Source organism: Blastocystis hominis (assembly GCF_000151665.1).
Source record: "Blastocystis hominis, Singapore isolate B (sub-type 7) whole genome shotgun sequence assembly, scaffold_5".
Taxonomy (NCBI): Eukaryota; class Bigyra; order Opalinata; family Blastocystidae; genus Blastocystis; species Blastocystis hominis.
The window spans coordinates 746,583-766,179 of NW_013171860.1; the positions used below are offsets into that span (position 1 = coordinate 746,583).

The 19,597-nt window shown below is 50.7% G+C and overlaps 10 protein-coding genes; 6 read left to right on the forward strand and 4 right to left on the reverse strand.

Annotated features, from left to right (window-relative positions):
• Window positions 1–165: 165 nt before the first annotated feature.
• Window positions 166–875, forward strand: GSBLH_T00004109001 (uncharacterized protein; the record flags this gene model as incomplete). XM_013042959.1 has 3 exons in its annotated part: window positions 166–274; window positions 308–425; window positions 458–875. 3 exons carry the CDS (start codon window positions 166–168, stop codon window positions 858–860), a joined length of 630 nt encoding a protein of 209 aa, XP_012898413.1. The 3' UTR covers window positions 861–875.
• A 71-nt stretch (window positions 876–946) lies between these two features.
• Window positions 947–2,817, forward strand: GSBLH_T00004110001 (Lysyl-tRNA synthetase; the record flags this gene model as incomplete). XM_013042960.1 has 10 exons in its annotated part: window positions 947–1,089; window positions 1,120–1,223; window positions 1,255–1,382; window positions 1,414–1,608; window positions 1,642–1,701; window positions 1,736–2,066; window positions 2,097–2,234; window positions 2,265–2,530; window positions 2,561–2,647; window positions 2,680–2,817. Exons 1-10 carry the CDS (start codon window positions 998–1,000, stop codon window positions 2,815–2,817), a joined length of 1,539 nt encoding a protein of 512 aa, XP_012898414.1. The 5' UTR covers window positions 947–997.
• Window positions 2,818–3,028: 211 nt separating this feature from the next.
• Window positions 3,029–5,359, forward strand: GSBLH_T00004111001 (uncharacterized protein; the record flags this gene model as incomplete). The annotated part of the gene is made up of 2 exons (XM_013042961.1): window positions 3,029–4,888; window positions 4,919–5,359. The coding sequence occupies 2 exons, from the start codon at window positions 3,029–3,031 to the stop codon at window positions 5,357–5,359; spliced, it is 2,301 nt and encodes a 766-aa protein (XP_012898415.1).
• Window positions 5,360–6,808: 1,449 nt separating this feature from the next.
• GSBLH_T00004112001 (uncharacterized protein) lies at window positions 6,809–7,589 on the forward strand (the record flags this gene model as incomplete). Its single annotated transcript, XM_013042962.1, has 3 exons — window positions 6,809–6,961; window positions 6,993–7,427; window positions 7,458–7,589. 3 exons carry the CDS (start codon window positions 6,809–6,811, stop codon window positions 7,587–7,589), a joined length of 720 nt encoding a protein of 239 aa, XP_012898416.1.
• A 510-nt stretch (window positions 7,590–8,099) lies between these two features.
• Window positions 8,100–8,637, reverse strand: GSBLH_T00004113001 (uncharacterized protein; the record flags this gene model as incomplete). Its single annotated transcript, XM_013042963.1, has 4 exons — window positions 8,100–8,303; window positions 8,333–8,439; window positions 8,469–8,507; window positions 8,541–8,637. 4 exons carry the CDS (start codon window positions 8,635–8,637, stop codon window positions 8,100–8,102), a joined length of 447 nt encoding a protein of 148 aa, XP_012898417.1.
• A 102-nt stretch (window positions 8,638–8,739) lies between these two features.
• GSBLH_T00006766001 (uncharacterized protein) lies at window positions 8,740–9,413 on the forward strand (the record flags this gene model as incomplete). The annotated part of the gene is made up of 5 exons (XM_013042964.1): window positions 8,740–8,859; window positions 8,893–8,953; window positions 8,985–9,187; window positions 9,217–9,288; window positions 9,318–9,413. The coding sequence occupies 5 exons, from the start codon at window positions 8,740–8,742 to the stop codon at window positions 9,411–9,413; spliced, it is 552 nt and encodes a 183-aa protein (XP_012898418.1).
• A 914-nt stretch (window positions 9,414–10,327) lies between these two features.
• Window positions 10,328–11,114, reverse strand: GSBLH_T00004114001 (uncharacterized protein; the record flags this gene model as incomplete). Its single annotated transcript, XM_013042965.1, has 3 exons — window positions 10,328–10,703; window positions 10,739–11,017; window positions 11,050–11,114. 3 exons carry the CDS (start codon window positions 11,112–11,114, stop codon window positions 10,328–10,330), a joined length of 720 nt encoding a protein of 239 aa, XP_012898419.1.
• A 336-nt stretch (window positions 11,115–11,450) lies between these two features.
• Window positions 11,451–12,225, forward strand: GSBLH_T00006767001 (Ribosomal protein L19; the record flags this gene model as incomplete). The annotated part of the gene is made up of 5 exons (XM_013042966.1): window positions 11,451–11,647; window positions 11,679–11,781; window positions 11,813–11,911; window positions 11,942–12,007; window positions 12,040–12,225. The coding sequence occupies 5 exons, from the start codon at window positions 11,451–11,453 to the stop codon at window positions 12,223–12,225; spliced, it is 651 nt and encodes a 216-aa protein (XP_012898420.1).
• Window positions 12,226–14,657: 2,432 nt separating this feature from the next.
• GSBLH_T00004115001 (uncharacterized protein) lies at window positions 14,658–15,420 on the reverse strand (the record flags this gene model as incomplete). XM_013042967.1 has 2 exons in its annotated part: window positions 14,658–14,772; window positions 14,803–15,420. The coding sequence occupies 2 exons, from the start codon at window positions 15,418–15,420 to the stop codon at window positions 14,713–14,715; spliced, it is 678 nt and encodes a 225-aa protein (XP_012898421.1). The 3' UTR covers window positions 14,658–14,712.
• A 1,606-nt stretch (window positions 15,421–17,026) lies between these two features.
• On the reverse strand, window positions 17,027–19,463 carry GSBLH_T00004116001 (uncharacterized protein; the record flags this gene model as incomplete). The annotated part of the gene is made up of 10 exons (XM_013042968.1): window positions 17,027–17,410; window positions 17,440–17,901; window positions 17,933–18,018; window positions 18,049–18,223; window positions 18,252–18,476; window positions 18,514–18,728; window positions 18,760–18,905; window positions 18,934–19,210; window positions 19,266–19,381; window positions 19,414–19,463. The coding sequence occupies 10 exons, from the start codon at window positions 19,461–19,463 to the stop codon at window positions 17,027–17,029; spliced, it is 2,136 nt and encodes a 711-aa protein (XP_012898422.1).
• Window positions 19,464–19,597: the final 134 nt, after the last annotated feature.

Sequence of the window (19,597 nt, forward strand, 5' to 3'; positions counted from 1 at the left end):
AGATTTGGCGGAGCTAGTAATTAGTGGTGAACCAGACTATATCATCTTTTCTCAATTTTTTATATTTTGCTCGAGGTAAGTATGCGGACTTTATTGCTATGGGCGATATATAAATAATGAAAGTTGTGAAGAGGGAAGATTCTCATCCATCCGGTGTAGCTTAATATGAACAAGGGAGTAGAATTCAAATGTGTCCTGGTTGGTGACGGAGGTGTGGGTAAGACTACCTATATCAAAAGACACGAGACTGGAAACTTTGAGAAGACTTATGTGCGTAGGTCTGCAAATCGTTCATTTAATTTGTTAGCTACCCGTGGTGCTGAAGTCCATGTCCTCACATTTAATACTTCCTGTGGACCTATTACTTTCAACTGCTGGGATACCGCCGGTCAGGAGAAGTTCGGAGGACTCCGTGATGGTTACTAGTACGTTGTGTGCGTCTTTGCGTCATGTGTAGCGTGGGTGCGGATTGCGCCATTTTGATGTTCGATGTGACCTCTCGTTCCTCCTACGAGTCGGTCCCCAACTGGCACCGCGATTTGGACCGCGTGTGCGGCAAGATCCCCATCGTGCTTGTGGGCAACAAGTGCGATATGAAGGAGCGTCGTGTGAAGGCCAAGAACATTACCTATCACCAGCGCAAGAACATGCCTTATTTCGATATTTCTGCAAAGAGCAATTATAACTTTGAGAAGCCTTTCCGCTGGCTGGCTCGCACCCTCGCGAAGGATCCCAACCTTCAGTTCATTGAGCAGATCGCCATCAAGCCCCCAGAAGTCCACTTCGACCCCGCTGTATACCGCCAGGTTAATGACCTGCCGCCAGATGCTCCTCTGCCCAATGATGATGATGATCTGTAAACGAGGTGTCTGTTTGTCTTGTTTGTTGCAAGAAGAAGAAGTAGAGTTGGCGGGAGCACTGTTTTGTTGGCATGTTGGCGTTGCGAGGAGCGCTGCGAGTTCTTGCATGGACGAGTCGGTCTCGTTCGTTCTTGCCCATGGCTGCTGTTGCTTCACGAGGATTCTCCAAGGTGGTCGAGAACAATGTCAATGGCAAGGAACGGCTCGAAAAATTGGGGGAATTGGCATCGTAGTGGCGAGAGGGACGTTTGAGAGGTAGATATCCCCATTTCCATGTTTCGCATTCTCTCTCTGATTTCCGAAGCAAGTGGGACTATTTAAAGAACGGAGAACGCGATGAGGCGAGCGAAGTGTACGTTGCAGGTGTTTTCTTTGCATCCCTCCTTATTTCAAGGAAGAATTATAAACAAGCGGAGTGCGGGATCGAAGCTGTATTTTTACGACATCCGTTCTGGTGAAACAATGCTCCAGGTCATGTCCTCTCTCAATACATACGAAACGAACGACCCGACTCCTGAGGAGGTAGCCATTCTCTCCAGCAAATGAGCCATAGAAAAAAGAGCACTTCAAGCACATCCACAAAAACCTCCGTACCGGCGACGTCATCGGCATCCACGGCATTCCAGGCCGCACGGACATGGGCGAGCTGAGCGTTCTCCCCAAGCAGATCACCCTGCTGGCGCCATGTCTCTGGACGGTTCCTCGCGAGTGGCACGAGCTCAAAGACCCCGACGTAAAATACCGAAAAGTCCGCTCTTTCTTTTGCCTCCCTCACTCCCAGCGCTACCTCGACCTCCTCATCAGCCAGCACACGCGCCAAGTCTTCTACACGCGGTCTAAAGTATCTCCGTTTCCCCTTTTTTCTCTCTCTCCAGATCATCCAATTAATCCGCTCCTTCCTCACCGCCGAAGGCTTCCTCGACGTCGAGACGTCCATCCTCAGCGGCCTGGCCGGCGGCGCGGTGGCGACGCCGTTCGTCACGCGAAGTCAGAGCCAAAACCGCGATTTAGCGCTTCGCATCAGTCCCGAATTGGCGCTGAAAGAACTCGTGGTGGGCGGGCTGGACCGCGTGTTCGAGATGGGGAAGGTGTTCCGCAATGAGGGACTCGACAGCAAACACAATTTCGAGTTCACATCCGTCGAGGCGTACATGGCGTTTCATGATTACACCGACTGGATGCGACTCACCGAGAAACTGCTGCATCGTGGGAGTGTGCGCGGAGAGTGAGCGGTAGACGTGTGTGTGGAGGTGAATCAGGCCGACTCGCTAATGGTCGATGGAACACAAATCTCGTTCGCTCCGCCCTATCGGAGAATTGATGTCCAGGAAGAACTGGAGCGAATTCTTGGGCCGCTGCCCGATCTGAATAGCGGTAGATTCCAGAAATAGGGACTATTTCTAGAGAATAGTATTCCAGAATTATTGGCGATTTGTGAGAAGCAGCAGGTGAAGGTAAATCCGCCGGTTACGCTTCCGCGCGTGTTGGATGCGTTGATTGGGCGGTTTATCGAACCACAGTGCGTGCAGCCGACCTTCATCATGAATCATCCCGCAGTGATGTCTCCGCTTTCGAAGGTGAACGAAGCCACTGGGAAGTCGGAGCGGTTTGAGTTGTTTGTTAACGGCGTGGAGATCGTAAATGCCTACACCGAGCAGAATGATCCAGTGGTACTGTTCTTCCGGAGCAATCGAGTGTAGAAACAAGAAATGAGCTTTGCGAAGCAGGGAGAGCAGCGCGCGATCGGCGATAAAGAGATTCCGCCTGCCGATCTGACCTTTTTGAATGTGCTGCGTATTTGTTGTAACGTGATGGATAGGCTCTGGAATATGGCCTGCCTCCAACAGCGGGATGGGGAATGGGCGTCGATCGTTTGGTGATGTTGATGACGAATCAGTCAAGTATTCGCGATGTTATCTTCTTCCCCGTGTTAAAGGAAGCGGAAGCGAAGGAATAGTTTATTTGGGAACAAGTGTTTGTTTGATACTTTGATTCGAGCAACGCAAGGCGCCACTCCTGGATTTACGGTAATATCAACCGCCACAAAGCTATAGGCGTGAAACATCCTTGTAAACAATTGATAAACGATGAGTGAAAATGATTGGTTAACAAGGCGTTTCACGAAGTGTGCCTGTGCTGTATGGAGCATTAACCTCAACACATTTCCAATGTATACGCAATATTATGGAAGTGGAGTGCCTCAAAATGATCAAGTCCAGGACAATAATATCGAGAGAGGTGAACAAGTCTACAGACCTGATGCAAACCGTGTGCAGACACTCCAAAACCCATTTCCAGTCATGAACATGAATATGGGAATCCAAGGACAGCAATATGACCCTCGGTTCTTAAATCTGTTTAATCCTGCCATAAATCCAAATGCAAGAATGCCGTATACTATGGTTCCAAATACGTGCGGTGATGGAATGAGAACGATCGCCAATCCGTATGATAGAAATTTGTACGCCTATGGAGTTCCGATTCAATTTATGAGTATGAATTCTGCTGGGTACCCAAATATGGGCGTGTACCCGCCGTATATGGGGATAAAACAAGGAGTTCCCATCGCTCCCACAGATCGGTCTCAAATGTTGCCCCCTAATGGGGATTATGCTCACCAGCAAATTGAGAAGCAAATGCAGTCGTTTGTTGGTGCTCCTTCCTCCGTTGCGTCCTCCAATTTGCTTCCATCTCGCGAAGTGCCTCCCATACTGGAGAAGAAAGAGGCAGCGCCTGCCGTTGCATCGGCTCCCACTCCCTCTACCCCGGGCCTGCCCGTGATGCCCTACCCTGCATCAGCCGGTCCTGCCCCAATTCCCGCTTCCATCGCTCCCTCAGCGGCCCAGCCCGCCGTTCCTCAGCCCGCCGTTCCTCAACCCATCTCCCAGCCCGCCGTTCCTGCCACGACGGCCACTCCCATGTCTACCACGACTTCCACGTCCACTTCGGAATCGCCCACGCAAGTGGCGGCTTCGTCTTCGCTGTCGATGACCTCATCCAGCCAGTCACTCGCGACCGCCCACTTGGCGCAGACGGCCACCCCGATCAATCCCGCGGTTCCCCAGCCCATGGCGCAGCCGGTGCAGTCCGCAGCCCCAGCCGTGCAGCTCGGAGTCCCGCAGCCCCAGCCTACCGAGCTGGCCGCCCCGCAGCCGATGACTCAGACGGTTCCGCAGCCGATGACTCAGACGGTTCCCCAATCGGTTCCCCAATCGGTTCCACAATCGGTTCCCCAATCGGTTCCACAATCGGTTCCCCAATCGGTTCCACAATCGGTTCCACAATCGGTTCCACAATCGGTTCCACAATCGGTTCCCCAGTCCTCCTCCACATCGATCCCCGCTCCCTCGCAGCCCTCTTCACAGACGCCTCTCCCTCCCCCCGCCTCCACCGCCGTTCCCACTGCTCCCGTTCCTGCTGCTCCTGCTGCCACCCTGGCGCCCGCAGGATCGGAAGACACGGTTGTGAAGTCGGAGAGCGCTCCCGCGGTGAAGAGCGAGTACAGCGACGAGTCGATGGAGCAGATCGCGATCATGCTTCTCCAGATCGCCAAGCGGAAGGAGCCCTCGCCGTCCCCGGCCCCCACCTCCGCGCCCGCTCCCGCGCCCGCGCCCGCGCCAAGCGGCGGTCCCGCTGGGTCCTACATGCTTCCTCCGGACTACTCGATGCAGCTGCCCTGTCTGGACATGAAGGACAAGCGGCCGCATCTCAACGAGGTGGGCTACTCGCCCTACCCCATGGTCTGTCCCTCCTACTCCTACTCGGCGCCCAAGACCGCCTGCTCCTACCCCGCGCATCCGCGCAGCGGCTACGTCCCCTGCCAGGTCCCCGTGCATCCGCCCATCCCCACGCCCGTCCCCGTGCACAAGCCCACCAAGCCCAGCCCCACCAGCGGCGACTACTTCGTCTTCTGCACGGTCTGCCGCAAGGGCACGCCCATCGACGTCTCCAAGCCCATCCCCGAAGTCTTCAAGTGCTCCGGCTGCGGGTTCTCCTGCGCGCTCGACACCCATCTCCTCGCCTACTACGTTCCCTCCCCCCTTCTCTCTCACCCTCAGAACCTCCCCGGCGCCATCGCTCCCTCCGTGCCCGTCGCCGCGCCCCCCGAAGCTCCCGCGCCCGAAGCTCCCGCGCCGCTTCTATCGAACTCGCCGGTCGTCGATCCGCGCCACACGCTCCAGACCGTCCCGGCCGCCCAGGCCGTGCCCACCGTCCAGGCAATGCCCACGCTCGACTCGGCAGTGCCCACCGCGGACTCGGCAGTGCCCACCGTGGAGCAAGAAGTGCCCGTGCTGGCCCCGAAGAACTTCGCGGCGGCCTCGGCTCTGCCCGCCTCCGACCTCTCTCTGGTATTTCTTCTTCTTTTTTCCTTCTATCCAGGCGACGTCCCTCGCGCTGCAGCCGGCTCCGGACCATCCGCTCTCCTCCTCCGAGCTCCAAGCCCTCGCCGCGCGCCCCTCCCTCCCTCCCAGCGAGCCCGGCAATTCTGCAACCTCTGAGACCCCTGAGAACCCTGAGAACCCTGAGAACCCCGGCAATGCCGACAATACGAGCAGTGCCGAGCCTGCGGGCAGCGGAGAAGGCGGTCTGTCGGTGGAGCAGGTGGCGCGGCTGCGCGAGCAATGCGCGGCGGCGCCGCACGATTGGTGGCTGGGGAAGTTCGTGAAGGTGGAGGTGCCGCTGTCGAGACTGGCGGGCGGCGATATGCCGGTGCAGGAGGACGGGGAGGGCGAAGAACGGCGCATTGTGGCCGGCGAAGTGGTCGGGAGAAACGAAAATGGATTTGTGGTGCGTGTGGGAACCACGACGGTCGCTGTCGATGATTTCATCAGGGGAGCGAATCGCTGCTGGCTCTTGCTGAAGGAGGGTTATCCGAATTTGGCGTTGTACTCATAGAGTCGGAAGGCTTAGATAGTTTGGTTACAGTGTTTGTTTGAAAAGCGAGGAGAAGCCAGGGTTTGGACTCATGGAGGAAAACGAAGCATCGACGTCCGACAGCTCGGTCGAGAGCGAGTCGGAGAGTCAGGATTTGTTCGATGGACTGGCTCCGGAAACTATTGTACTTTTTGTTGTGAGGGTGGGGCGCTTATTCCCTAGGCGCTTATAAAGAGCAAGATGCAAGTTGCTCAAGAACAGTTTAAAGTTTTTAATAAAAACCAAAAGGTCCAGAAAGTAGATCGTTTCATAATGTGGTTGAAAGATCTAGATTGAAGATGTACGCAGAATGTATCCTCAACTGAACGATATGGGAATCGAGCTTGCTTTGGAGTCTTGCAACAACAACGAGGTAAGATCGATTTGAATTTCGCAGTATCGCCTAGTTGTTGTTGTTTAGAAGGTTCCGCGACGAAGGGGGCTTTTTGAATCGCATTATCGACATGAGCACAGGGAAAATTCCAGTCGATAAAGAAGCGATTCAATACGTGGACCCCAAAAAGATCAAAAAGCCGGTTGTGGAGAGTTCCACGTCGAGCGGGGATGAAAACGAAGACTGGTGCGATACTCCCAGCAGGGGAAGGAAGCGTAGATACGCCAGTGATGATTCTAGTGAGATCGATGATTTTCCTGAGACTTCTCGAAAGTGAAATTCCAATATCTTTGCGATTTGTAGACATCCAAGGCGAAAAGCTCCGCGTGTCGGTTTGGATGACTCATTATCTCATGTTTGTGGTCCTTTCTCTATTTAAAATGCAGCTTGCGAAGAAAGTTTCAACGCGAGGCCACGCGAAATCGCGCAGAAGCCACAAAAACGATGATGATGAGTTTGTAATCGATACAGTCGCTTCCACTCCCGACGGTACTTTGCAGTGCGAATACTTTTTGATTCCACAGATTTCGAGCTGTCAAAACCCACGCATTACTCCTATCGGTCGAACGTGACGACGAAGCAGCTGGTGGATTTGGGCTGGAGCAACGCCCGAATCAAAGCGTTTTGTTTGTTTGTTTCAATGACACTCAGTTACAAAAACAGATATCAGAAGCCAAACCAGTATTATTACCGGTTTAACGATCCTGGAGAGAAGCAAATGACCGGGAAATGGTCGGCGCAGGATCGGTTTTTGTTTTTGAAGCAGTTGATCGATGGCGGAGTGAATTATTCGGTGGGATTTGTGTTTGTTTCGTTCCGAGTAGTGGGGATTGTTTTCTCGAAAGATCCCTGGACGCGTGGGATATCAGTGCAGCAATTATTACCGCCAACTGATCCGCGAAGGCGTGATCATCGATGACAATTATTATGTGGATCAGAACAATCGATTGGCGTTTAAGTTTAAAACGCGATCGAATTCGGTGTCAACGAAGAAGCGCAAGACGTCGAAGAAGTCAAAAGAATTCCGTGACTTGGATGATTTGGATGTGGATTCGTTTGATTATTCGCAATTAGAAGAGAAGAATTGTTTGCCTGTTTTTGTTTGTGGGGTGTTTGATTTTCAGGGATTTATCGATGTCCTGACGATGGAGGAGGTCGTAAAGCCTGCGATTTCTCCGTATGGACATGTTTTGGGTTACGATACGTGGATGAAGGTGCTGAATCGAGAGCCGAAGAATACATGTCCGTTTACGAAGAAGGTGGGATAGAGAAAGGGATGTGAAGAGTAGAAGTTGAATCGAAGACAACTCGAGAAGCTAACGTTTGCCAATATAGATCAGTATCGTGATAAAATCGTGGACATGCAGAGTCATTTGGGAAAGTTTTGGATTGTTTGTTTGAGTATGAAAGCAACAAACTGAGAAAAGGCTAAAAATCATTGCGAATTGTTTTCAGAAGATAGCTTCTGTTCATCTTGTTGATCGTTTTGCTGCTCATCTTGTTGATCGTTTTGCTGCTCAACTTGTCGATCGTGTTGCTGCTCAACTTGTCGATCGTTTTGCTGCTCATCTTGCTGCTCATTCATTTCGGAGTAAAGAATTCGGTGGATTTTCTCTGAGAATTCGGTTTTTTCCTCGCGCTATTTCATCACACCAAACTCCCATTCCTACAAGCAAAAGCTCGTCGATTTCCACCAGCTTCTCATTGTAATAGTCTCGCTCCCCCTCCAAATTCTTCATCTACCGTCGCAATCAACGCAATTGAAAATACTTCTAAAATCAATTTGTGAATCGTCGCGTCTTTTTCTTCGATTTGCTTCTTCAATTCGGCTACACAATCAAACGATAATCCTTCTATCACCGATTTCAGACTCAAAATCAACTGCACGCTTTGCAGGCATCACTTTGAGTTTCTTCGCTAATTCTTAAGCATCAAACAAACAAGGAACATGATGGAGAGTTCATCGCCTCGCCCTGAGAAGAAGGGCTGCTGGACGCAACCGAATGATAGGAGCGATGGGATGAACTCCTCTTTTCCATGCCATTTTGGTGTAAATCGTAGAAACGCTTCAACCATTGCATGAACTCCAGATTATCCTGAGGACGTCCCTTCATTAGCTTTTCAACATCGATATTCTAGTTTGGATGTAACGAAATACCAATACTTTTTCAATTTTGTTCTTAACGAAGGCAGCTTGAAGAATCTTATAATTCTTCGAATATTCATAAGGATCCTTTGCTGCAGTATTGACTCGTTGTATAGGAACGGTGTCTATCTTGTCATCTTCCCTTCTTCCTTACCTGGGAAAATTAAATTGATGATCTGGCAAGCCACAGCGCCTACACTTTGAAAATAACGAAAAGATACTCTACCAGACGCAGTTTCTTCAATCTTGTGAAGATTAAGATGAAGAGTACTGTTAATCCATTCTAGAAGTTCACTTCGTGATGCTCCCGTAGCAGCTTCCATACGCTAAACACATTATGAACAACTATCCAATTTCGTTTCGTCTCTTCTTGTCATATCCAATCTTGCAATCCGTTCACACTCCCAGATTCATATTTGTTTAAAATGTCGAAGAAGACCAGTGTTCTTTACTACATTCCTGAGGATGGAGACGAAGCAGATCACCCTAATGTGATGACGCTTGATAAAAATGCGTCTCAAGTCACATTGAAGGATATCAGAGAAGTTCGTTCCGTTAAGTATTAAAGTAAGGTTTAGGCGTTTCCTATCCCTGGAACGTATTATTTCCGTTTCAAGCGCACATTCAAGAATTCTTGGAGTATTCTCCCTCCTTCGCATGTAATTCGTAGTTTGGTTCGATGTAACAGAAGATTCCGAAGTTGTTCCCAAATTTGACGGTTTGATCTTTGTGAAGGCTACTCGTTTGCCTGCTTCTGCCGCTCCAAAGAAGAGTAAGCCATCCGTAAAGAAGCCCGCAAGTCGTCCGAAGCCAACAAAGCCTGCAAAGCAAGAACCGAAAAAAGAGCTCGAAGAGGATTTTTTGCATAATATTGTATTCTCCCTAGCTACGGTTGAATGTAGGAGATGCCGTCATCCACGCCCGAGTTCGTTGAGCCACAGCAGCCCGAGATTGACTTCTTTAGCCCCGCTTCTGTTTGCATTTTTCCATGTTTTTGAGGTAGAATACATCCAATACACCCGTCAATAACGACGTGTTCGGTGAATACGACTTCCCCACTGCGAAACCAGTCGATCCGTGGGACGCGATCAAGATCTAAAACTGTTTTCAAACAAACACGTTAGCACACTTTCCACTTTTCCGTACTCACACCCTACACGTCAGCCAGTCTACCAAAGCAGATTCTACACGAAGCACATCAAACTGCTTGGACATGACTAATGACCACATTAATCCATAGATAAAACTCGGCCATGCCAACAAATAAAACCTGCATTCAACACCAATTCAATTTTCTACCCGTCCTGCTTCGTCTCGCACCTTCCTCCCAATCGAGAGCATTTCCCGAAGCTCTCCTTCGAAACGCAGCTATCCATCACGACCGCTCCATCTCTATGCGGAATCCACTTCTCTCCTCCCATACAGCACGCATTCCTTCTTCGATGTCATATCGATCATCGACAAAAAAGGGGACACATACATATTATGCCCCATATTCGAAAGCGTATTAAATAGGGACATATAGGTCCCTCCAAACCGCGGATCGGATATGTGTACAAAGAACGTCATCTACATGAAACTTCCATCTCACCCAAAACCGCGGAAACATTCATGCACTGCCCCGCCATCCCCGACAACACAACCAGAACCGCGGCAATCGGGTAATACTTGGCCTCCATAGCTTCAATGTCGGCATCTACACATCATGCGTCTAAAACCGCGGTGACCGGGTAGAAAGTGGATAAAGCAGGTGAGGAGAAGCGCCATGGTGATTCGCGCGAGGTAACAACGCTGCATGAGCGTGAGAGGGTTGTGCGTGGAGAGAACGCGAGTCATCAGAATGGTGATCAGCATTTCGATCGGGAAATAAAACAGCCGCAGAGACGTCAGCCACACGCGCTGCATCCCCTTCTCGATCAGTTTCAGCGACGAGGCGGCTTCCGCGGGGAAGACGCCGATCCGGTTGGTGAGGGTGATCAAAGCCACGCGGAGGAACTGGGAGTGATCGGGTTTTTACATCGAAACGTAGGGGTTTTTGATGATTTCGTAGTATAAGCGGTAGATGGAGAGCACCGAGTAGCCTTGATCGGGGTTTGGTGGCTGCGGTTTCGGTGTGTCGACGCGCGGAGAGTGGCGACGCACCAAAAGAGGCTTGGAGTCGTCGCTTTCTGTCTCTGATGGCGGCTTGGAAGGCTCGGAAACGGAAGATTGGTCGGGTTTTGGGAGTTCTTCGGGGACAAAAAAGAACAAAAAGGTGGTGAAGACGATGAAGATGAGGCCCCAAAGGATGGAGAAGCTGTGGAGCGTCATGAGGGGCTCGTTGCTGGCGCCAGCGCTGCGGAAATGGGAGAGAAAAGAAGGATTGTTCAGTGCTAAAAACACGGAATTGCTGAGTGTGAATGGGGTGAACGAAGAAATCGATACGCAAAGTGGATTCCCAGTGTCTGACCAATTACATTGCAGGTACTCGCCCATCTCTTGTTCTTTTCGGAGAGGAGACTGAGAGCCCAAGCATCCACAGCGATGTCTTGGGTGGCTGCCAAAAAATAGAAAACTGTAAAGCAGATGGTCAGGAAAACAATGTTCGGACTTTCAGAATACAACGAAGTCTCGATTACCCCAGAAAAGCAAACTAACATAAGACCAATTAGCCACTGAAGAGGCACGATCCATGTCTTACGCCTCCCTATCTTTTCTGAATAGCTAGAAATGACTGAAACCCAGAAAACACTCACAAAGCGTCGACTATGGGAGCCCACAGCATTTTGAGTGAGTACGGCTGACTACACAGCATAAACATGGCTTGGTCTTTATATGAAACATGTTGTTGTTGAAGAAGAATCGAAATGGTTGATGCCAAACCAAGTGGAATTCCCTATTGTTAGAAAAGGGAGATGTCGTTACTTGTAATATATATAAAATGAGTAGCAGCAGAATCACTTTCAAATCGCTCCTCGAAGAGTTCAGTGACTAGTCACTCATGGATCAATAGGAAAAATACATTCGGTTGCGACATCTTTTTTGTTCAAAAATGAAAAGAAAAGAAAATAGGTCAATAGTACAAGAGAAGACATGCGCACAGTGGTTTTATGATTACGAAGTCCGAAATCACCACTTCCTGTTGAGAAAAATCGAAATGCTGGGGGTGTATTCGAATCAATTAATACGGGGTATTTCGAGAACCATTCCTCGAGCATTTGCAGCGTGTTTTGCAAGTGCACCCGGAGCTCCCGAAACTATTTCGGAGAAATGGCCTCCATATAACGTTTGCTCTCTCCCTTTCAATATCAAACCAAATCCAAATCACATTAAACTGAAAGAGCCGCACAAGAGGTAGTAGGCTGGTGTTTTCGCTAAGGAATAGGGCAAATTCGCTGATTCGGCAGCTGTCGATTGAGGCTGCGGAGAGCGCGCGAAAGAATATGGATTTTGATAGTTTTAAACCGGGTGATGCGATTGAGGTGACTGTTGGTTCAAAGGGAGCGCTGTGATGGGTAGATGAAGAAGCGAAATGGAAGCAAAACGGAAGAGGTATTTAGAGGAATCTGCGTGGCAAAGCACAACGATTACTACAACTCTACATTCACGATTCGTTGCGTAGATTCTATCTTCGTTTGTTAACCACAGAATATCGCAGGAGAGGCTGTTACGATTTTGTACTCGACGTACCAGCCCGACATCAAGTCCGTGAAGGTTTCCTCTATTTGCTTGGACTAATGAACTAGCTAATCCAGGAGTCGTATTTGAACAAGGCGAAGAAGCGAACGCACAAGGCGAAGCTGTATTATCTGAAGGACAAACCGATTCTTGACATTCGAATTGCCAGTAATTACGTGCCGGAAAGAAAGTATATCGATAAGAAGAAGAACAACGAGTGGCTGATTAGCAGAGGAAAGAAGCCGGAAGATTAATTGGGTTATTTAGTGGGGTGTTTGTTTCAAAGATTGGAATGCTGTGGGGAATTCTCCTGTTTTGCTCACTTGTCCTTGCGTATGACCCAGAAAAGGATTTGCAAGGAGTCTATTCCCAGCAAGACTATACGCATTTCTTTGAAGTGCTACGTTTTGGATTTTGGTGATTGAATAGAGTCGTCTGAAGTTTACATATCCTATTAACATTGCTATTCTTGGTTTTGAGAAAGTATTTACAGAACGAGATCTACAGACGTTGTTATCAAAGTATGTCTCGTCCGTAATACCCAAGATACGAAATCGAGATCATTACAAGGATTCGCATGTGATGTATAGTTTTGATTACAAAGTACGTGTGATCTCCCAATGTTAGGATCATAGATCATACGACTACCCGAGCGCTTTTTAAATCGCTATGTGGAAATAATGAAAAACATCATGAGTTTTGGTTTGTCTAAAGATTGATGTATAGTATCCCAATACAATAGCCAAAGTGAAAATGTATATATTGTTCCAAAGGCATACTCAAACTACTTGATTAATCTATCTCACCCCCAACTGAAGGATATCATTAACCAAATGTACGACTACGGTAATCATCATTCGAACGGAGTCAGTCACAAATAGTGGTCGAACGTCTCACGTCTACCTACTCCTCCGATCCCAACTTTCCTCCTACTGTATTCAAATCGATTTTTCTCTCGATCTATTTCACGTAGATTATCTTCATCAGCCCTCCCAAAACGCTTATGCTTCCTCCCTGCGATCTGAACGCCGAGTCCTATTACTACCGTTACTACTTTTACTTCAACAACGAAAATCTCATCGGAACAGTATTTCTTTTCCCTCCCTTCCTACCAGTCCTACCTCAGCGACCGGAGGTTTCTTTTCATCGATGTGAACGCGGGTCCCGTGGTTATTTCGACCGATTTAGACGACTCCAACATCCACAATTTGATTCCTTACGAGCTCGCATACGGTTCGAATAACCGCGGGGATCGATTCTAGATCACACAGTAAAGATGGATTCGGTGGCTCTGCGCGTGTCCCAGGTGTTAGAGAACGTTTTGTTCACAAACATCGTGAATGTGACGCACTTCGACCTGCAAAACCAGCTTTTGATTCCGATTGTCGTGTTCACGGACGCCGATCCGTACTCCGTGCGCGTCTCGCAGCTGCAGCAGGAGATCGAGGAGACCAAGATGAAGATTCGGCAGATCTTTAAGACGCACTTGCGAATGCGGAGAGCGCATTTAGTGACGGAGATCGTGTATCTCCGGAACAATATTTCGCTGCTGAACTCAATCCAGGCGTCGTTCATCGATTCGATCACCCTTTTAAACTCAAACAATTCGGTTACGTACAAGCGATATCGACGCATCGTTTTCTCTTTCTGAGCGAGTCGTGTTGTGTAGGACGGCGATCAGCTTTCTCTCATTCTCCAACTCGCTCTGCGAAGTCGAAGTTGGCTGTTTAAGCGACACACAATCAAAGAAAACACCCGTATTTTTGGAATTCCACACGTCGATTCTAGCGGCGTCGATGTACCCGTTTTTCGTTCTCGACGCGAATTACCCCGATTTGGTCTTCGAAGGACGCAAATTGTATTATTGCACGCCGGAGAACTCGATCGTTCTCCGCTCCGACGCTCCGTTTACGCGGGATTTCGCGATGGATCCGAACTACAAAAACACGCCTTCTTTTGGAAACAACACCGCCAATTATTTGATCAGCGCTCTCTTCGAGGGCCTGGTGGGAATGGAGGACTTCTCGCTGGTGTCGTCGACCCAGCAGAACGTGTTTATGCCGGTACTGGGGCATCATCCCTTCCAGCGAATCAACGCGATTTCGGTGAGCAAAGTGTTTTTGGAGGCGTACGAGCGAAATCGAATGGTTTTGCTGACCGACGAAATCATCAACGAGATTGAGTTGAGCTATCAGCGAATCAATGAAGACTTGTTTTCGATCATGTGCGAGTGAGGGCGGGGACTGAGGCGTAGCGGGAATCCGGTGATCAACAACCAGACGGTGATCACGCGGGAATATCTGCTTTGGTACTACAAAACGAATTTCCTGGGGCAATCGGAGCAGTTCCAGAAACTGTTCATCGACATCGTGAATCTCTGCAATCAGTTCAGCTACTACATCGATTCCTTCTCGGACATCGACTTCCAGACGCTTCGGCAGGACAGTCTGTCCAGCCAGCTGCAGTTGAAGCGGCAGTTGGAGGATGTGAGGGAGTTCCAGCGTTTTTCGAAGGAGCTGATGAACCAGTATCTGTCAATCGCGCAGTGCAGCGAGCTGCGCCACACGGTTCGCTATTCCAGCGAGGTGTCGATCGAATCCATTCTGATCATCGTGGTTTCGCTGGCGGTTCTGCTCTATATCGGTGTAAACATTCTCTTTTAGCGCGTGTTTGGTTCAAACAAGCGAGACATCAAATTAATTACACAACGCATCACATCACATCGTAAAAGTACAGTTTGCTTACGCCTTCTCCCCCTGCAGAATGTCCAGCACCTGCTTGAGCTGCTGTTTATACAGATCCTATCACTCACAGCGATGCCTCGCACCTACTCGATCGTCCCTCGTGTTTCGCACTTCCTCCACGACCGCATTGTATTCGTCCACCATCTCGTTGTATTTCAATTGCAATTCGCGCAGGTCGTTCGCCAAGCGCCTCGTTTGCTCCTCTCTCTTCTCCATTTCGTCCAATTTCATCTTCAAGTCCATCAGCTCGTTCGCCCCGCTTTCTGCGTCGCGCTTCACGCGTTCCAGCGAGCTCTCCAACGCGGCGATCTTGCCGTCCTTCGCTCGAATCTGCTGCTCCAATTCGCGGATTCTCGAAAGATCGGCATGGATTGCCGGAATCGGAAACACGATTTCTTCGATGCGATTATCGCTCTCAAAATCGTGCGTGGGCTCCGTCTCTCCGCCCTGCGTCTCCTCCCAACTCCGCTCCTTTTCGCTCGGATTCTCCGCATTTTGAGCGTTCTGAGCGTTCTGAGCGTTCTGAGCGTTCTGAGCGTTCTGAGCGTTCTGAGCGTTCGCCGACTCTTCCGAATCGTTCGCTCGACTTTCGGATTGAGATGAATTCAATGATGATTGTGAAGATTTCAAGTCCAAGTTCAAATTCGATTTCGTTATGGATGATGATGATGATGATGATGATTTCGATTGCATTGACATTGGCATTTGCAATTGTATTTGTTCCTGCAATTGTTTCTTCAGCAACGAAACCAATCGCAGCGTTTCCTCATATCGATTATTCACCAATTCAAACTGCGCTTGCGCCAGCTGCACCTCGTTTCCCTGCGCCAATTCTCTTCGCCTCGCCGCCTCCGCCTCCCTTGCCGCCTCTCTCTTCATTCTCTCTCTCTCCTCCTCCGCCATCTTCTCGATTTTCTCCTTTTCCACCTCCGCTTTCGCTCTCTCCGCCCTCGCCTCCTCCAGCTCTCCCCTCATTTTCTCCAGTTCCCCGCGGAGCTCCGCCCTCTCCGCCTCCCCCGCGGCCATCCTCGCCTCCGCCTCCTTCAACCGCTGCTCCGTCTGCGACTCGCTCTGCGCCTGCGACGTCGCAATCGACGCGTTCGCCGCCTTCACCGCCTTCAATTCGCCCTTCAATTCGCTGATTCGCTTCAGCAATTCCGAGCGTTTCCGGCGTTCCCCGTCCAATTCGCGCGCCAGCGCCATCGCGTGCTCGGACGCCGCCTGCTCGGCGCGGTTCTGCTGCTCGGCGAGGCTGCGGCGCGCTTCTTCGCAGCGCTGCAGCGAAACTTCCAAGGCGCGCTCGCGGGAGTTGGACTCGGCCTGCAGCTGGTTGAAGGCCTCCGTGCTCTGGGAAACGAGCTCCTCCATCTGCTTAACGTGGTCTGCAGAGGCTTCCTGCTCGGTTTGGAGGCGGGACAGCTCCATCTTCATGGATTCGTGATCGGACGTTAAGGTCTCGAAAGACGCGGCGAGCGTTTCGAACTCGGTTTTTTGGGCCGCGTAGAGCTTTTCCCGCTCATCATGCAATTGCAGAAGATTGGCGTGTTCTTTCTCTAGTTCCTCCAAACGCTTCGAATTGGTGCTCTGGGAAGAGGTAGCGCTTTGGAGCTCCTGCTGAAGACGCATTACGGTCTCGGTCGTCTTTTCGAGTCGGAAGGAGGTATCTGCTAGCTGGCTTTTTGTGTTGGACAATTCCTCGTTCCGTTCGCGCAGTTTGGCTTTTAAAGCGCGATCTTTTGTCTCAATCTCTAATTGCTTCTTTGCCAAGGCTTTTCCTTCTTCTAACACTTCTGCTGCGTGTTTCTTCGCCTTTTCCACTTCCTGCTCCAGATCACTAATGCGCTGGGTATACCGCGCCTGCTGCTTTGCATCGGACGTTTTGAGGGAGGACGAGGATTTGAACGAAGCGAGTTCCTCTGTGCGCGCCTTCAGCTGCTTTGCGATTTCCTCCTTTTCTTGGTTTGTTTGCTCTAACGACTTCTTCAAATCAGCTACGAGCGCTTCGCTTTCAGCGAGTTGCTCTTGCGTCTCAGCGAGTTTCGCTCGACTCTCAGTGAGTTGGGTATCCATCTCACGGAGCGCTTCGTGATGCGATTCTTGCGCTGTACTCGATGCACGAACCGATTCCAACTCTGCAAGCACATCAGCGTGTGTCTTTTTCAAAGATTCATATTCACTCTACAAAAAATGAAAGTTCTGTTCCCTACTTGAAGCTGTTTATATTTCGCGAGTAGCTTCTGCGCGGTCGCCTTGCTCACGCCCTTTTCTTTCTTGGCCTCTGCCTCGCTTGTCTGGATCGCCGATGGGCTCGCTACAGGTTCCATTCGATCTTCCGTTCCGCTAAAAGCAATAAATGCGTTAGGTGCAGAAAACGTCTCGACTTTTGGAATTTCAAACAAACAGGAAACACGATTTGATTCACCATTTCGATGGTTTCTGCAACGGCCGCAGCGAGCACCTCGTCCTGGCAGCGAACTTCCCACGTGTTGATATCCACTTCAAATTGCACGTCCGTCGGGAGCACCACTCTCCAGATCGGCGTGTTTCCATCGCTCTGAACCTTTCCGAACTGCTCCTCGAGCACTTCGCGCATCATCTGCATCTTCTCATTCTGCGTGACGTCGAGGACCGAAACGCAGTCCGGCAGCTTCAGCGCGTCTCCTTCTTTCTGCGGAGGACACAGTATCTGCGCGTTCTACACTGGATCGCGAGCAACAGGCGTACAAGCGGGGACAAGACGTTCGAATCTTGCTGCAAAACGAGCATCAGCAGCGCGTTCGCTTTGAGATCCGTCTCGTAGCTGCTTCTCCACTCGATGATGTACTCGAATATGTGGTTTTGCTGCGCGTGAAGTCGGACGGAAATCGCATCATCAATCTGCACCGTCTTCGCTGCGGCGTCGAATTGCACCTGGTTGGTGATCATCGTCGCCACGGCCAGAATCGCGTTGAAGTCCAGCCGCGTCTTAAAGTGCTGCCGATAGAGAATTCTGCAGAGTTTTAGCTGCGTGAACTTATCGATGTCGTCTTCCGCGATTATTTGATACTTCAAATCCTTCTTCACGAGCACTCCGCGCACTCTCCCGCTCTCCCGCCAGTTCTGCTCGGCGGCCTTGCCCAGGACGCTCACGATTTTGGGGGAATGGTAGCTGAACAGCAGTCTTTTCTGGTTTTCGGGCGTGTAAAACTACCGATTTCGATCAAACCCCGATCACTACGCTGATCAAATCGCGATTCACCAAATCCTCCAGCTTCTCCTTCAGCCCGCTCACCAGATCGTTCATCCTCGACACCTCTCCGTGCACTACGCCTCACGCTCTCGCCGCTGCTCCACCCAGCACCACGCGTTCGGGTTTTGTCGCTTGAATGAACGAACTCGTTCCGGGGAAATCCGAGTGCGCCGAGAAGCTAATCGTCACCACTTTGCACTTCACGTCGATCGTCTCCATCTGCTTCCCGCTCAGCGGGATGATCCGGTCGTTGTCTTGCAGCCGGCGCGCGATCGTCCGCTACATCGCACAGGAACCGCGGGAATACCGCCATGCAGTAGCCGGTGAGAATGACGAGATTGTTCTCGCCGCTGGCCATGCGCTCCAGAACGTCGCGCGAAGTGCCGTTCTCCATCATGGCGGGAGAGCAGAGGATGACGCAGGGCGGGAGCTTGTTGAAGTCGCGGAGAAACTGCCGGTGAGGGGAAAAAAAAGGGGAAACGGAGTCGATGGGGTCGGGGATGTCGACGTTGGGGAGATCGAACGGGTTTTCCTGCATGCGGATGGACTCGTTCATCATGTTAATGGACTTCTAGACGTGAGAGGATTGTGTGTTTGTGTGCCTGGAACAACATCATGCTCTTCTTCGCCAGCGGGTTCAGATAAACAATGTTCCCGTGCCGGCTGATTTCCGGGTGTTTTTCCCAGTATTCGTTCAGCAGCAGCAGCAGCTCCTGCGTCCTGCCCAGCGCAAACACCGGGATCAGCACTTTGCCGCGCTTTCGCAGCGTGTCCACCACCTCCTCTGCACATCAGCCGCGCATGAGCATCATCACTCGTGAGCCGGTCTTCGCGCTCGCGCCGGCTTTCGTGCGAGATTCGGCCGTAGGTGCTCTCGCAGATGACGACGTTCAGGCGGAGCGGCGGGATTTCCGCGGCGGGAAGGTGGCGATCTTCTTCGCGCGAGAAGTCCCCGGTATACCTCGGAATCAAGCGGGAACAGCGGCTACAGCACACGGATGCGGTCGATCTCCACGCAGAACATGGCGGCGCCGAGCACGTGGCCCGCCTGGAAGCATTTCACCTTGATGCCGTTGTGCCAGCGGTCCTCGTGGAAATTGATCGTTTCCATCATCTTGATGCACTTCTCCAGCTGGCTCACCGAGTAGATGCTGTCTTCTTCATCTTCCGTGGCGGTGATGGCCAAGTAGTCGCGGAGAATGCTCTCCATGATTTCTTTGGTGGGGGGCGTCATGAATATACGCGTTCGGCGCTGGCCCGTCTCGCCTGTATCAAAGAAGCGACGCTCTAACGGAATAACGCAAAATCTTCATATTCATACGAGGAAGTACGGGCAGAGCTCCGCAGTGATCGAGGTGAAAGTGGGATATCAAAACTAGGTCGACGTAATCGTCGTTAATGGCATCTAAATACGGCAATGTGCCCTTTCCGACTCCACTATTCCATCAGATATAACCAACCATCCAAACTCTGGAAGCACTCCGCAATCAAATAATATAACCTTTCCTTTGTAACTCATATAAATGCAAGACCGTCCAACCTCTCTTCCAGCGCCTAGAGGCTGAATAATCAAACGGTCTCCATCAACTTCTGTATTCACTGGTCTAGCGTCCAGGCAACCCGCTGTTCCTACCCATTGGCATAAAACACCAT